General features: G+C 53.0%; 2 protein-coding genes across 2 annotated transcripts in view; one reads left to right on the top strand and one right to left on the bottom strand.

Annotated features, from left to right (window-relative positions):
- The window catches only part of DNAJB13 (DnaJ heat shock protein family (Hsp40) member B13), a 20,016-nt gene extending 18,363 nt beyond the window's left edge, over positions 1-1,653 (top strand). Inside the window, exons 7-8 of the mRNA XM_026651657.1 lie at positions 487-563; positions 1,500-1,653. Of these exons, the coding sequence (XP_026507442.1) occupies positions 487-563; positions 1,500-1,653 (231 nt within the window). The remainder of the gene's footprint in view (positions 1-486; positions 564-1,499) is intronic.
- A 2,378-nt stretch (positions 1,654-4,031) lies between these two features.
- Positions 4,032-9,706, bottom strand: LOC112116105 (mitochondrial uncoupling protein 2). The gene is made up of 6 exons (XM_029911564.1): positions 9,476-9,706; positions 8,102-8,309; positions 7,015-7,209; positions 6,460-6,561; positions 5,492-5,672; positions 4,032-4,423 (listed from the first exon to the last, which is right to left on the bottom strand). Exons 1-6 carry the CDS (start codon positions 9,599-9,601, stop codon positions 4,309-4,311), a joined length of 927 nt encoding a protein of 308 aa, XP_029767424.1. The 5' UTR covers positions 9,602-9,706; the 3' UTR covers positions 4,032-4,308.
- Positions 9,707-16,413: the final 6,707 nt, after the last annotated feature.

The raw sequence follows: 16,413 nt of genomic DNA on the forward strand, positions 1-16,413 counted from the left end.
GATTTCGAAATATCTTCAGCTTCTCTCCCCCTTGCTCTCATGAATGGACTCAGGGGTACTTTGTCACTCTTCACACCAGACGCTCTGGTGGATGTGGCTCGAGGGAGGGGGTGTGCAAAGGCAGTGTTAAGCCTGTCAGTTCTGGCTCGATCTGATCCCCCCAGCGTAATGTAGATCAGCTTGGGGGCTGCACAAATAGCTGGAGGCCACCCGGGGTTACAGCAGAGCCTCAGCCACACGCCCCTTTTCTCGTGGCAGAGGAGCCAGTCTGCTGGCTCTGCACGGTCCGAACTCAGAAGATCCCTCTCCACTGGGCTGATCCTCTTGTGCCTGGAGGAATACTCAGGGTGTAAAGGCCCATTCGGGGTAGCCTTACCCAGGCTTCCATGGATCACAAATTATTTCCGCCTGTGCCTGTTATTTGGAATAACAGAATCACAGGACCGACGAACATCTTTGCTCATTGCCTCGCTCTGTCTTTTGCAGGCTTTGATTGGCTGTACAGTGGATGTGAGAACCCTGGATGACAGGCTGCTGAATATTCCCATCAATGACATAGTCCAGTAAGTGCTGGAGCAGAAATAGCCCCGTATGCAATCAGCAAGGCAAACTACCCTGCTCGCCCGGTGTCTGGAAAGGGTCTGCTCTCACAAGGGAAGGCGAGCTGCTCACTAGTGATTTGGGAAGCTCAAAGGGAAGCACCTCGAGACTGTCCGAGGGCGGGGGCTCAGTGCTCTCTGGGAATCAGGCTCCTTAAAGGGGTCTTAGATTGGGCACCCCAAATCACTAGTCGCTTTTGAAAGTCTTGGCCTGACTGTAAAAATGACCCCTTCGTAGTAAGCAGCTCTGCTCGTCCTGTGCCTGCAGAGCGACATCTAGTTACCGCACAAACACCGCCAGGGTTACTGTTTTTCACTCCTGCCAGCCCTGCGGAGCCCACACAGCTCCAGGATGGTGACCCGGCGCATTAACAGGATTGTTAGCTCAGTTCTGATTGCAGAGCTGAATTCTGCCCACACTGGTATCCAGACACCTCCACTGCAGGCAGCTCGCTGCAGCCGCACAAACCCCTTGCCCTGGTGTCACTCAGGGCAGACATAGGCTTTGCAGAACCGCTCTGCCCAATGGCAGTGCCTGAGCCAGAATGAACCCAGCTGGCCTTTCAGATCCCAGGGCAGCATCGGAGGAAAGCCAATAGGAGTCATTGAGGCAAAGTGAAGAGAGAGCCCCAAAGCCCATTTTTAGCATCATGTTTCAGAGAACAGCACGTTAAAGAAATAGTTACATGTTTTTCCAAGATACATCCATCCCCCCTAGCAGGCTCGTTAGGGCCAGCTCCTGCCCTCGCAGGGAGCCGCACTGGTGCACCCGGAGGCACAATTTGCTCCTTAATGAGATCATCCCTCCCCTGCACTCCAGCCAGGTGTGTGTTCTTACTGCAGCCTTAGGGAGGTTACTCCCTGTACCCTCCTGCATAACGCTGGCCTTTGCTTTTCTAGCCCCAAGTACTTCAAAATCGTGCCGGGGGAAGGGATGCCTCTGCCCAGTGACCCCACCCATAAAGGGGATCTCATCATGTATTTTGATATCCGCTTTCCCGAAAGGCTCACACCAGCCAAGAAGCAGCTCCTGAGACAAGCACTCCTGACTTAAGGATGCTGTGAGTTCAGCTCCATGGGAGCCAGGGGAATAAAGCTTTCTAGCTATTCATACAGATTGGGTCACTGGTTGTGTGGTGGTGGTGGTGGTGTTATAAATGGCTCCCCCACTGCACGGTGTCTTTGGAACAGTCCCTTTAACGAATGCAGGGAAGGGCAATGAAAGCAGCAGCTCAGGTTACTGACAAAACTGAGCTCTGTACTGGTTAAAGCTCAGCAGTACTTCTTATAGCAGCAGGGAACGCTGCTGTCCTGGCCCCATTCAACTCCTCCCTGCATTTCAAGTGGAGGCTGATGTTCTTCACTTCCAGTCCTAAACTGCAGGTTGTAGCTGCCCTGTTCTGCCCCAGAGGTGGCTGCATTTCCATAGTGGCTGATGCAATGTGGAAAGCCTTTAGGGATGAAAGATGCTAGAAAAATGTAATTGACCAGCCTTGTGCAAAGTACAGTTGCATGTAGAGAAAGAAATGCCTTTCATTCCCCTGCTTGGGATCCCCTCTGCCTAATGCTGGCCTGAGCCCTGGAAATCCTCCCCACCAATGGCCTCCCTCTCTCCAGCACCAAGCAATGGATTGATTTCTCCTTGCTCAGTTTCCATTCTGTCCAGCCTCCCTACCTGTGACTCTTGGGCACTAGCAGGGAGCTGCTAGGGGTCTTGTGTGGTGGGGTAGGGAGGCAAAGCAGACATGGGGGGGGGGGGAAAGAAGAGAAGAAAGGGTTTCCACTTCGTCACAGATACTTAATGGCCATTTCTGCTGCTTGAAGGGGAAAATAATGCTGCTTAATGGAGGCAATGGTGTTTTGCTAGGTCTCAGGCCAAAACTTGTGTGTGTGGGGGGGGGGGGGGTGTACATTCATGGGCCTTTGAGTCAGTAGGAATTCTGCTTAGTGGCAATGGAAGGCTGCTCTCCCCCTCCCTACACAGCTCTCACTCTACTTCCATCCCCTGGGCTCTGCTAGGTAAAGGGGCAGTACTAAAGGGAGGGCTACTAACAGAATAGGCAGAGGCACTGCCTGCCTCTCACCAGGAGAGGGTCAAAAGGCGGCAAAGTCAAAACTGATCAGAAGAACTGTTTCCCTGACCTGTAGTTAGACTGTGGAACTCACTGCCACAGGAAGTCACCAAGAACATGGTAGGATCACTTGACATAGGAGATGCTATAATCCATGATAGCAACATGTAATCTTATGCTTCAGGTTTAAGCTAGTTTCTAACTGGTAGGGAGCAGGCTGTTGGGTGGAATTGCATATCTGCCACTGGGTGGTTTTTAAACCTTCCTCTGAACCAGCTGCTGTTAGCCCCTGTTGGAGCTAGCTGGGCCTCAGCTCTGATCTAGTTCCTGACTTCAGCTCCTGTCACTGCTGGATCATCCTTAGGGGCTGAATGGGAGGGGTCAGCAAGAAGACAAGACCAACAGCCTCTCCTTCCAAATCATAACCCACCCTTTGTGCCAAGAGAGGCAGGCTGGTTGGTAGCAAAAAGGGCTCAGTGGACCCACTTGGTAATTTTGGGTGCCCAGATGGACACCCCCCTTCAAGGGGCCCCATTTCAGGAAGTGCTCTAGTCAGGCACCCAAAGCCAGAGGGCTGCAGGCGAAGGCCCATTCAGTTCGATACACTCCTGAGCAAAAAGCGGCAGCTTAATCTTCCCCTCCAAAGCAAGTTCGCACAAGGAGCAGGTGACGAGTTTGACTCCAGCTTTATTTTAAGACACAAACACGCAGCTGCTGTCCCATCACAACAATGTTAACAGCAGGAAACTTGGGGGGCCCAACAACATTCTCTCCATTTTAAAAAAAATAAATAAATAGGTACTAGGACTAAAAAAACCCATCACCTGCCTGACCCACCCTCCCCAATTTCCCAGCATCACTGCACTAGAATCCTTACTCCTTGCCTAGACCTGGGAACAGCTGCTCCATAAAGCTCTAGGCCAGCATTTTAAAGTGTTGGTGCCTAGAAGTCAGGTCCCCTAATCCGTATTCAGGCATGCAAAGAAGTGGCTTGGCCTTCCAAAGGCACCAAGAATCTGCCCCTTCTGCCGAGCTGAGGGGAGTCGAGAGCTCTGCAGCTGGGAAAGTCAAGCACTTAGTCACCGAAATACAGAGTAAGGCAGTGGAATGTTCAGGCCAGGCCCGCAAGGCTGAACGCGTTGGCTCTAGCGATTAGCCCTTGGAATGATCCAACTGAAGGTTGCCATCAGGGAAGGATCTCACTCCCCGATTGAGGGATTTTACTGCCAGGTACCAGGCTGCTGACACAGGGCTTTGCCACGTCCCAGGTGCTAACTCCAATTCCTGCCTCTTGCACTACAGCTCAGAGGGTCTCATCAGCCTAGGTCCATCAGATCTTGGCACGGGGGGGGGGGGAGAGAAATGGTACATTTGGAAGAAGCAAACTTGCCATTAAAAACATAACCCCCCAATTTAAAGGGTCAACACTCCCAGGGGAGTACAGCTACAGCTCTTCCCCTGCAGGCCCAGCTTTGTTCCAGAAGATGAGCAGAAATAAAAAGCTCAGAGCCTAGAGGCCAACATGTTAGTGGCTGGAGGCAGCTTGGAAGAGTCCAGAGACAATCTCTGGGCGCAGACAGGACAGTCTGTGCTAGCGAGGGCTCCTGCCATGGGTGCAGGTTGCAGACGTGGCAGGCTCAGAAAGGGGCCTCCCAGGAGCCACGGGCGGCCATCATAGCGCGTTTCAGCTGCTCGTAGGTCACAAACATCACCACGTTCCAGGATCCCAACCGCAGGAACGAGGGCATGAACCTAGAGCCAGCGAGAGGGGAGAAGAATCACAGCTAGTTCCGTGGGTTGAGACTGCTCAGATCTCTGCCTTTGGTTCACTCCCCCACGTGGGGCAGCCCCAGGAGGAGATAAGCCAGTGAGAGTGACGTTGATGTGAATTAAAGTGCTGCTTCTGCAGGGAACGGGACACTTGGATTTAGCCAGATCAGTCTCACCTATGTGCGCAGTTCAGCTGCAGACAGACTAGAACAGGTGGGACGGGGCTCCATGGATCTTAATTTGCAGGTCAAACGGGTTCAGTTTCTAAGCAAGGCGGTCAGAGTTTGCAATGCTGACAGCTAGCCTGGAATCAGAGTCAAGCCAGACCCTTCCCTCCTTATACCTCACCAGCAAGGAGGGCTCAGTTATTCCCTCGGTCACACCAGTGGCAGCCCTTTGCCTCCAGGTGTTCATGGCCCAACTTAGGGCTCTGCTGAAGTGTGAGAATAGGGCAGCTAGCGCTCCAGCGGCTGGGCTGGCTCTGCAGGGCTCACACGGCTTGCTGCTGGTTTACTCCTTTAGTATGGAACCAGCAGAGCTGCCCCTGGACCCCACAGGAACAGATCCGCAATCAGGAACGGGCCCTTCCTGCACACGGTTCCTTTGAACTACAACTGCCCCATCAACTCAGCCACGGGCCTCCAGATCCACCTCTGAAGGGCTGGTCACTGCTGGGAACGGATCCATCCAAGGATGGCTCCATCCTCTTCCCTTCCCCCTCCCAGTGCTCCTGTGGGTATCAGTTCGGCCCTGATGTGCTAGCCTGGGCCAGGGAGCTCCACACTTGAAGTCACGGGCTTCAGATCCTCCAAGCAGAAGGATTCTGTAGCCCAAGGTTTTAAAATCCTCCAACACTTGCCGCTTCCCTAGCCTGGGGTGTTTTCGCTTGCGGTCTCAGTGCAGAGCTTTGCCATGCACAGATCAGCTGCTGGGGCTCCACCTCAGAGGTGGTTGCCTTTCAGTGGCAGGTGCAGGGACGCTGGTATGCCCAACACAGCCCTACGTGAGGTGGGTGGCATAGAGCTCCTATTGCTCGAATTCTCTACTCACCCCTTGTAGAAAGCCATGGGCCCCTCTTTCCTCAGCATGGTGAAGGCACAGCTGACGGCACTTCCATAGTGGCCGGGGGCAGAGTTCATGTATCTGGTCTTCACTACATCGACGGGGGAAGCAATGAGCGTGGTGCAGAAACCGGCCCCGAAGGCAGAGGTGAAGTGACACGGGAGGTTATCTGCCAGACAGGAGAGGGGACGGGCACCTGAGCATGCATGTCAGTAGCCTGGCCCACAGCTGCTCGGGGGCTAATCTAGCACCACTATTGCCAGAGCGCTCACTAGGGGACAACACGCAGAACACCCTCCCTCCCTGACCCCCTCCCTCCTGGTGCAGTTCCACAGGACTTTCTGGGAGCCTGTCCAGGAGGCAGGCAGCCCTGCATGTCAGGTGCAAAGCTCTATGGGATCTCCCAGCAGGCCAGACTAGAGCCAATGGATCTGCTGCTACCTAGATCCACCTGCCATTGCCCCCTGCACGACAGCCAAGGACTGGCTCCACTAGCCCCTTGTGGCCTGGGAATATTTCTTCTCACTCCACCCTCTGAACCAGCAGCAGCCCCTCTTTTCCAGCTGTGCAGGGGAGAATAAGCCAGGCACCTCTTCTGGCCAATGCAATAGGAGATGGGTGGGTCATTCCAGCTGTGCAATATTTACAGTGCCTGAGTAAAGCCGGCTGATTTCCAGCGATTGCTCAGCGCAGGCAGGAACGCGCTAGCAGACGTTACTCTGGCATGACTTCCCAGTTCTCACTTAGGACTGTCGCAATCTCCCTTTTTAGGAGTAGGATCCCACGTTCTCAGTCAGAATTGGGTCCATACATATCTAGTCCTGGATGGCCTTTAGCCCCCTCACTGCCCGGTGAAGTCTGAACTGAAAGCACTCCGCAATCAGACACAAGGTCAGCATCCTGCACTGGCGAGCCGGAGTTTTAAGGGACCCTGCTGAAGCAGGCCTGACACCCACCGGTCATGAGGTTGTATTTGAGCAGCATGTCCTTGATCAGGTCATAGGTCACCAATTCCGTGCAATTCACAATTGCATTACGGGCCACGTTGGGGGATGTTCCTGTAGAACAAGGAAAAAAAGTTGTCAGCAAAACTGACGCTCTGGGTACGTCTACATTGCGTAAGCTCACGGCAGCAAGACTCAGAGCCCAGGCCACCTGACTCAGGCAACAGGGCTAAAAACAGCCGTGTAAATGCTCCTGGGGTGACCAGACAGCAAGTGTGAAAAATCAGGATGCGGGTGGGGGGGTAATAGGAGCCTATATAAGAAAAAGGCCCAAAAATCGGGACTGTCCCTATAAAATCAGGACATCTGGTCACCCTAAATGCTCCTGCTCGAGCTCTGAAACCCAGCGGGACGTCTACACTGCTATTTGTAGCCCCGTAGCGCACGCCCCAGTCAGTTGACCCAGGCTCTGAGACTTGCTGCCGCAGGGTTTTTGGGTAGTGCAGCTGAACTGGGTGTTGGTTTAGAACCAGCCCCTCCCACGGAGGATTTGGGAACCACACGAACCTTTCCACAGCCCTTTGAGTCCCTCCTCCTTGGCAATGGTCTTATAGGCATCCATAGTCCCCTGGTATCGCCTGCCACCCTCCACTCGGGCCTGGGCCTGGAACCGCACTTTCACTACGTCCGTTGGCTGGGCAACGGCCACAGCCATCGCTCCGGTGGTACAGCCAGCCAGGAGTCGGCTACCGATGCCGGCACCTAGCGAAGAGAGCAGGGAAGAGAGTGAGAGGCCAGAAAGGAAGGTCAAGTTAACCCAGGGGAGCTGCTGACTCTACAGGGTTTTAGCTTCTGTCCTGGGTCTGCACATGGCCCCCAGTCAGTGCTCTGTATCTGAGCCCCTTGCAAGCTAGTGACTCACCTCCCAGCACCCCTGTGAGGTGGGGGGAGGGCTGGTACCCAGTGGGCAGATGTCACACAGAGCCTGGGGCAGAAGGAGGAACTGAACGCTGGTCTCCCATGGCCCAGACTAGCCCTCTAACCACTGGGCCATGCTTCCTCTCCACCCTTTCCTAGCCTGCTCTACCCCCAGGAGTGGAGTCCCTTGAGTACTGTTATCCCCATTAACCGAGAAACAGAAGCAGAGGCGGGGTTAAGTGACTCACCCCAATGCCACAGAGGACAGCTCCCAAACCTCCTACTTCCCTGGGCCTTACCCACAAAGCCATCCTTCCCCTCAGGATGTTGGAGCTACACCCAACCCTCACGTAGCGACCGCTGCCGCCACCACGAGCGGCCGTGTGCACAGCCGAGCCTCTACACGGCTCCATTATTGGCTGTCTAGAACAGTGCCTGTAAATACACAGGCCTCTCTTGGGATCTCTCAGCAGAGCCCAACTGCCACCTGACCCCAACAGAAACTAATTTCAGCACAGCTAACCCCACTGCAATGGATGCAATGGAGACCCTCCAGGGCACATCACCGGGACTTAACCCACGACCTCTGGATGGAGAGCAGGAGCCTTTATTGCGCGAACTAGAGGACCTGGCCCATTAGCTTGGAAGCCATAGCAGCTGCAAACCTTTACCCACTCCAGCCACTAGAGGGAGACAAAGGCCCACACCAAGTTAAAGGAGGCTAACGGGAACTCACGCTCTGATCCCCTGGTGTAGAACTGCTTCACGGAGTCATACAGCCCGATACGGACTGACGCGAAGCTCATCTGACGCTGGAGCCCAGCCACCAGGCCGTTGTACAGGCTCGTGGGACCTTCCGTCTTCACCATGGTGGCAATGGTGCCAAAGACACCTTTGTACTGAGCAGCTTTTGTGTTAGCTGCTGACTTGGTCTCTCCTTGGATCTGTACAGGAGAGAATGGGATGAAGAGGTTTACAGTGATTTGGGGCCCTGGCCCAACTCACTACCCCAGCCCACGAGCGGCCTGCGTTGAAGTGCGATCCGGATTCCCCTCCTGGAGACCGGGGGCTTTTCTGCACCTTCGGGTCCTTTATTGTTAAAACACAAATTGCAAACAAACAAAGACCGGTGAGTCAGGGGGGCACCGGCTGCCTACAGCGCATCAGACAGTAGCACAAGCTTACAGCCAGAACGGGCCGTGTCCCGGCACCCTGGGTCTGGGCCGACGTCCAGTGCCCTGTACAAAGGGGCAGAGGGTTAAATTTAAATGAGCTCTGAAGAGTCTGGGGGAGCAACTGCCCACCCGGCCCCATAGCAAGTGACACCCCCACTGCTGGCCTTAAACTATGAACGAAGCCCCATCACTGCAAATCTGAGCCGAGTGCAAAAGCCAGTCTCAGAGCCCCACTGACCCAAGCCGGGTTTGCACAAAGAGCCCAACCCAATTCACAGCCATAGAGGTCCATGCAGCCCATCCCTCGACGTCCAGGAAAGCTGGCTCAGGCTTTAGACAAATCACAGCAGCTTCCATTTCCCCCTCCTCCAATCCAAGGGCCTCGTTTGGAGAGGCGCGGTACCCCCACCCCCACTCCCCGGCGGTGGGGCTCATGGGCGTGCTCAGTGCTTGACAAGAAGCGCTCAGCCCCTTGCAGGATCAGCCCCATGGCCGGAGGGAAGAGTTGGAGGGTTAAACGTGCCCAGCTTAGTTTTGCAATGGCCAGGGGGTGGGGAGTGGACTACACATTGTTAGAGGGGTACACACCAAGGAGGGGGCAGTACAAAGGGGTGTAACTAGGACCAATGGGAAGAAGGAAAATTCAGACAGAATCAGGAGCAGCCTGGGATCTACACTAAAGTGTATTCGACTGTGGCACTACTGCCCAAGGAAAGTGGTGGCAGCATCATTGGTTAGGCCCACACTCTAGCACGCTCGCTGGACTGGCCAGGGGCTGGCTGAGAACACACGTCGTTAAAGATTAAATACTAAAGGCACGTCTGCCATTGCTTAGCAACATGCAGCGACAGCAGCTCAAGGCGCGTCCACCACAAGGAGACGGAGCTCAGCATGGGCCTCGAGACCCCTGTGCATGAGCCTGCAGAAGTTCTCACCTGCAGTCTGACTTTGGCCGTGTCCAGGGGGAAGGTGATCAGATCTGCGATGCACGCGGCCGTCCCAGCCCCTAGAAACTTCACCGTGGCTGTTGGGGGGACATCGGTGGGCTTGAATCCAACCATTCTGCAAGCTTCTGAGCAGCTCTGGAGAAGCCAAGTGATGCACGAGGAGCGGAAAGGAGGCAAGTTGCGTTCCAATGTAGCGAAGGGCAAGACAAACGGACTCTGTTCCAGTCTAGATGGGACAGGAACAGGAGTGGTAAATAGAGCTCTAAAATCTGGGTCACACCCTACTACTTTCTACACTGCGTCCGCCAAGGATCACCACACACATTAAGCAACGCGCCACCCCTGGCATCTGGTTCTCCCACCACGGGATACAAGTGACTCCCATGTATTCCAAGAGGAGATGCTTCTTTCCCAGGGGTCGGCAACCTTTCAGAAGTGGTGTGCCGAGTCTTGGTTTATTCACTCTGATTTAAGGTGTCGCGTGCCAGTAATACATTTTAATGTTTTTAGAAGGTCTCTTTCTAGAAGTCTATAATATATAACTAAACTAGTGTTATAGGTAAAGTAAATAAGGCTTTTAAAATGTTTAAGATGCTTCATGTAAAATTAAATTAAAATGCAGATCCCCTGGACCGGTGGCCAGGACCCGGGCACTGAGTGCCACTGAAAATCAGCTTGTGCGCCGCCTTTGGCACGTGTGCCATAGGTTGCCTACCCCTGTTCTATCCCATGGCAGGAGAGGCAGGCAGAGGGCTTTTGCCATTCGTAACACACGTTTTTCAAATGGGCAAATGGAGTCAGAATCAACAGCAGAGCGGAGACTAGCAGCGACAGGAAACCTGGCTACACATTCCCTGCTCTAACCACTAGACCACACTGCCTTCTTGATTTGGCTTCCATGCTAAACTTGGATTAAACACATTTAAGTATCTGGCAGAGAGAGGAGTTAAGGCATTGCTGCTTAAATAGGTTATTAGCCTGCTAGCTAAATGTAACCTATCCTGTCTGCATTTACCCCCTCTGGGGGTTTGAGAGACGCCCCCTCCACTCTGGCCCACACTGAATACTGTTCCTTAGTGTTTAGGGTACTGTGCTGAAATAGCCAGTAGTCAGCATCTGGTACATTTGTGTTTATTATCTGGGCCATGCAAGACCTGCCCTGAGCAACCCATTTCCCCGCTCTTGAGAGCGGGAGTTTTGCAAAACACCTGCAAATAGGAAAGTTGTCACTAAGCAACCATCATGTGTTTTTTAAAAACAAAAGTTTTGGGGCGTTGAAGAGGATTAGCAGGCGATTTCATCGCTAACCCAACCCCCACTCTGGGTCTGTCTGGTCAGGCTTTCATTCAACAGTAACAACATTTTTATTTTTAGTTCCTTAAAACAGGAGGAGAGTTCTTCCAAGTTTGTTTTGGTGAGACCATTGGATGCCAGACTGAGGTGCACAGCCTCAGTGCAAAACCAGGGCGGAGGAGGCAGACGTGCTTGTAGGGCGGCATCAGGATCCAGGCCAAGTCAAGTCCGGTAACCCATGCGGACGGAAAGCTGGAGATGAAGGCGATTTGTTTCGCCAGTTGTGGCTAACATTTCCCCATACAATGACATCACTAACCACCCCCAGCTAGATTCTAAAGAATTGTTTTGTTCCACTGAAAGACTGTTGTCCTAGTGACTGATGGGGTTGATGCAACATACATCAGCCGAGCATGGAGCTCAGATCTGACTGGGTGCACCGATTGCTAGGCTGTGACCAGCAGAGAAACCTGGCTGCCATTGTCCAAGATGTGGTGGTTAGACAGCTTTAAACACGCAGCCCTTCCCCTGTGGGACAGCGACCAATATAAGGGATCAAAATTCCACAGCTTGACTTTGCACAGATCAAAGTCGTTTTAAAAAAAGCACAGATACAGAACGAGCCTGGAAACTTCAGAGCGGTGTAGGGAGAACTCCCACAAAACAAGCATAAACCAATGTGAGCCTTCATAATATACAGGAGCACCGAACACATTCAGAGAGAAAAACTGGATTAACTGTGACCATGGTAGAGCTGCTCCCCACAGGGATCTGGAGAAAGAAGCCCTAGTCCATGATGGAGTGATCACATCATTAAAGGTTTGACTGCAGGGGCTCGCAAAGCAGCCTGCTACAAGAGGAGGTGGTAGAAGATTCTTGTCCAGCAGAGGAAGGATGATCTTGTGGTTAAAGTTTAGGACTAGAAATCTCAGTCTGGGCTCTATTCTCAGTTCTGCCGGAATAGCCGCTTAGGAGGAGTCTACACAACAGCTGGTGCAGTGCTCAAGGGCAGCACAATGCTACTCGACCTAGCGCATTAAAAATAGCCTGGCCCCATTGGACGCTAGCCACCAATGTTCAAACCTGCCTGACCTGCTACCCCTCGCTGCTAGTTTTAGCAGGCTGGCGCCAATGAAGCTAGCACCTGTGCTGGGCAGCAGGCTTGCAGCTGCAGTGTAGACGCACCCCTAGCCTCCCTGAGGATGGGGAAAACCAACATACCAAACTGGAACGACTTCTCATGGGTGCTGTAAAGAACAGTTCAGTCTAAAGTGTCCCTAAACAGGCATCGAAACAGATCCAGACTGAGGCACCTCGATAGACAAATCTGAACATTGGGGCCTGTGAAGTGCTTTGAGAGCCTTAGATGGAAAACGTTACAGGTTGTTAGTCCCTCACAGGAATGTCAGGGTTATTGTCCGTGATCAGGTTTCTTGTATCTTTCTCCAGAGCACCTGGTACTGATCCATAAGCTAGTGTCTGGCTGCAGTAAGTGGACCCAATACTGGCCCACCCTGCTATGGCAATTCCTGTGTCCCTAAAAGAAAACCCTCCAACATTGCATACATATAGGCATGTCTAGCTGTAGGACTAGTCCAATACACACTGGCGTCAGGAGAACATCTGTATCCTAGTACAGTTTCTGCTGGCTGCGTTTCCATGACCAATGCACGTCCTGTCCCAGAATCAAGCTGTAGATTCTCTCCCCCCCTAAACAGAAATTGATGTAGATGGGACCAGTGGCTACCCAGATGGGAGGCCAGTCACAGATCTAGGAATCCCCTATGATGGATAAAACCTGCCTTTATCTTTATCTGAGCAGAAAGCAGCAAACTGCATTTCAATAGTGTGTCCAAATGGACTCCAGCAGAGCTGGGACATGATCCTGGTAGCAGTTGGGTCCCACGTACTCCAGAAGATGGGGGTGGGGAGGGATAGCTCAGTGGTTTGAGCATTGGCCTGCTAAACCCGGGGTTGTGAGTTCAATCCTTGAAGGAGCCATTTAGGGAATGGGGGTAAAAATCTGTCTGGGGATTTGTCCTGCTTTGAGTAGGGGGTTGGACTAGATAACCTCCTGAGGTCCCTTCCAACCCTGATATTCTAGGATGCTAAGATCAAGCTGCCAGGTGACTGTTCCTGGCATAGCAGGAATTCTAGTGTTGTCTACAAGTGGCATTTTTCCATATCCCTCATCACTGGCCTCACTCTGCTCCAGTGGGCACAGAGCTAGGCCAACAGTGAATGCTTTTTAAAAAGCAATCACGCTCACATCTGTAGTTTTATAAAACTGTTTCAAAAGGAGGTTCTCAGACAAGCCAGTCCAGTGGAGTGAGCTGCAGTAGCAGCCGGCTAGTAGCCACCATGCTTGAACACAATCCTAGCTAGGGTAGGACACTTCTGGTCCCAGGATGGACAGGATCTGCAATGGCCTTCACTAAAATTTTCCTACATGAGTGGGGTTCCCCATTGTAACCACATCATGGCTGGAGATGAGGCAACAGGAACTGAGAACTGTCACCCAGTCACCCTCCATGCAGCAGGGTGTTTTCTTGCTGACATCTCTCTAAATGGGGTAATTACCACCCTAAATGCATCTGAAGAAGTGAGGTTCTTACCCATGAAAGCTTATGCTCCCAATACTTCTGTTAGTCTTAAAGGTGCCACAGGACCCTCTGTTGCTTTTCACCCTAAATTAATATTGCCACTGGTTAGAAGGATGAGAGAGAAGGGCACCGCTTTATTGCCTCCTGAAGTCGCTGTAGAAAACAGGGCTGCTGGTCAAGCTAGGATAGAACACGTGGTCTGAGATCTTGCAGAACGACCATTTCACAGAGGTATAGACTCATATACAGCCCTCTAGTTGCTGGAGATTAGACTTTGGATTTATGGACTCCACATATTAAAGAGACTTGCAGTGTAATAAATTAGAGACCAGTAATGCAGCCCTCATTTTGTGATCAGCAACTGCAATCAGACCACTAACCTCAAACCTGGTTAGGCTGCTCTTTGTAGAGTTAAAAGAGCAGGAGTACTTGTGGCACCTTAGAGCAGGGGTCGGCAACCTTTCAGAAGTGATGTGCCGAGTCTTCATTTATTCACTCGAATTTAAGGTGTCGCGTGCCAGTAATACAGTTAACTTTTTAGAAGGTCTCTTTCTAGAAGTCTATAATCTATAACTAAACCATTGTTATAAGTAAAGTAAATAAAGTTTTTAAAATGTATAAGAAGCTTCATTTAAAATTAAATTAAAATGCAGAGCCCCCTGGACGAGTGGCCAGGAGCCAAGCAGCGTGAGTGCCACTGAAAATCAGCTCGCGTGCTGCCTTCGGCACATGTGCCATAGGTTGCCTACCCCGCCTTAGGGTATGTCTTCACTACCCGCCGATCCGGCGGGTAGCAATCGATCTATCGGGGATCGACTTACCGCGTCTCGTGAGGACGCGGTAAAATCGATCCCTGATTGCTCTGCCGTCGACTCCGGAAATCCACCTCGGCAAGAGGCGGCAGCGGAGTCGGCGGCAGCGGTCGGCTTTCCCCCGTCCTCACTGCCAGGTAAGCCGACCTAAAATACGCAACTTCAGCTACGGTATTCACGTAGCTGAAGTTGCGTATCTTAGGTCGGAACCCCACTGTAGTGTAGACCTAGCCTCAGAAACTAACGAATTTATTTGAGCATAAGCTTCCGTGGGCTACAGCCTACTTCGTCGGATGCATAGAATGGAACACACAGAAAGAAGATATTTATACATACAGAGAACATGAAAAGGTGGGAGTAGCCCTACCAACTGTAAGAGGCCAATCAATTGAGATGAGTGAACATCAGCAGGAGAGAGAGAAAAAAACAACAACTTTGAAGTGATCATCGAGATGACCCATAGAAGGTGTGAGGATATTTTAACATGAGGAAATAGATTAAATTAGTGTAATGACCCAACCATTCCCAGTCTCTGTTCAAACCCAAGTTAATTGTATCTAATTTACATATTAATTCAAGTTCAGCAGTCTCTCTTTGGAGTCTGTTTTTGAAGTTTTGTTGTTGCAAAATTGCATTCATGAGTAGAAATCCATTTAACAATCCCACCTGAAAGACGAGACTTTTAACCGAGAGGCACCTAGCACGGATCTACCAAGTCACAATTAGGTTTTAGCCCAATTTGTTTTATGAAACTAGTGCTCAGACTTTAGTCCCAGAGGCAAGAGTGCTACCGAATCTGTCAGATGCAGCCAAAAAGCATTACGGAAGACAGTACATTGAAGCGTTACCTTAGTCGAGTAATTCAGCACGACTGCTGTTTGATCAGGATTCTCTAAAGGTGTCCCGCTCGTCAAATTTGCTTAGTGCAACGACTATCTGATCCCCCTGGTTTTCCATAGAAACTCGTTTAGAAACAAGACACTTGATAATCATAATCCTTGTCCTGGGGAGGGAGAGGAGAGCACACATTGGAGCCAAGTACATTTCACACGGCTACAGGTTTAAGTGTTGCAAGTATTCAAGATAGGGCAGTGACGCAAAAGTGGCATCTGAACAGCGGCCAGCATGCAAAGGAAACGTAATCCAGCGTCAATCCGGAACCGCTGCGTATTGATCTGCACGGAGACCCCGCTCTGCAGTGACAGCTCAATCAGTGCCCGGGGTCTGAACCAGCTAAGACCGGCCGGTCACTGCAGCAGCCCGCAGGAAATCAGACAGCACGAAAAAGCCAAGACAAAAAGCAGGGAAAGCCCCGCCCCACTAGTCTTGTGCCCAGGGATCGCGGATCAACACCTGGACTGTCTCGCCCCGTGACTAGGGATTTCAAGCGCAAGGCGAGTCACTCCAAGCCCCCGTTGGCCATCCTCGGGCAGACGCGGGGTGGATCGGCGTCTCCCTTAGCCGGCCCTGCTTTGAGAGCGAAGACTTGGGCTAGTCCTTGGGACGGGAGGGCAGATGTGGGGGTCGAGGGGCACTGGGGTCCTAAATCCTCTAGGCGCGTTGGGAAGCCTCCCCCCAACCCACGCACCTCACCCCAGACAGAGGTTGCAGCGCCGCGGGGCAGCTGGGCGCTCTGTGCCGGACGGGGGCAGCGCCTTCCAGACCTTTAGCTCCGCGAGGGGAGCCCCAGAAGCCATCCCGCGGGGAGCCCGCCCTGCGCCCCGCCCGCAGCAAGGCGTTCCAGCTCATGGAGAACCGGGGGGGGGGGCAGGTCTCGGGTCACCCGGGCAGAGGCAGCGAAGCGCTGCAGGGGCCGGAGCCCACCCAGGGGCGCCCAGCGCGGAGGGGTCGCGGCTCCCAGGGGCCGTGGCGGGATCAGCCCCGCCATGCGCCCAGCTGCGGCTTCCGGGCAGGCTGGGGGCGCCCGGGGCAGGGACTGACCTGAGCCCGAGGGGGAGAAACGAGCGGCACCGATCGCAGGAGGAAGAGCCTCCGGCTCGCTGCCGCTTTATACCGCCCCGGGAGCCGGCATGAGCCGGCATGAGCCGCCCCGCCCAGCTCCGTCCCGCCCCCATGACAGGGGATCCCCCCATGAGCCTGGTCCCCGTGGGCGGGGTCTCAGGGACTAACCCCCCCCAAGAGGCGGCGAAGGGGGCCGGTGAGAAACCCCCTTCCACGCGGGGTGTGTGCGGGGGCAGCGGGTGCCCAGCACCGGGGG

This window comes from Terrapene carolina, unplaced genomic scaffold, assembly GCF_002925995.2.
Source record: "Terrapene carolina triunguis isolate 2854851 unplaced genomic scaffold, T_m_triunguis-2.0 Scaffold97, whole genome shotgun sequence".
NCBI lineage: Eukaryota > Metazoa > Chordata > Testudines > Emydidae > Terrapene > Terrapene triunguis.

Excerpts from the sequence above, each read along its gene's own strand:
- LOC112116105 (XM_029911564.1), bottom strand. The coding sequence starts at position 9,601 with ATGGTTGGATTCAAGCCCACCGATGTCCCCCCAACAGCCACGGTGAAG. Across the intron at positions 7,210-8,101 it reads CTACACCAGGGGATCAGAGC|GTGCCGGCATCGGTAGCCGA; the intron begins GTGAGTTCCCGT and ends TCTCTTCGCTAG. Across the intron at positions 5,673-6,459 it reads CAAATACAACCTCATGACCG|ATAACCTCCCGTGTCACTTC; the intron begins GTGGGTGTCAGG and ends CCTGTCTGGCAG.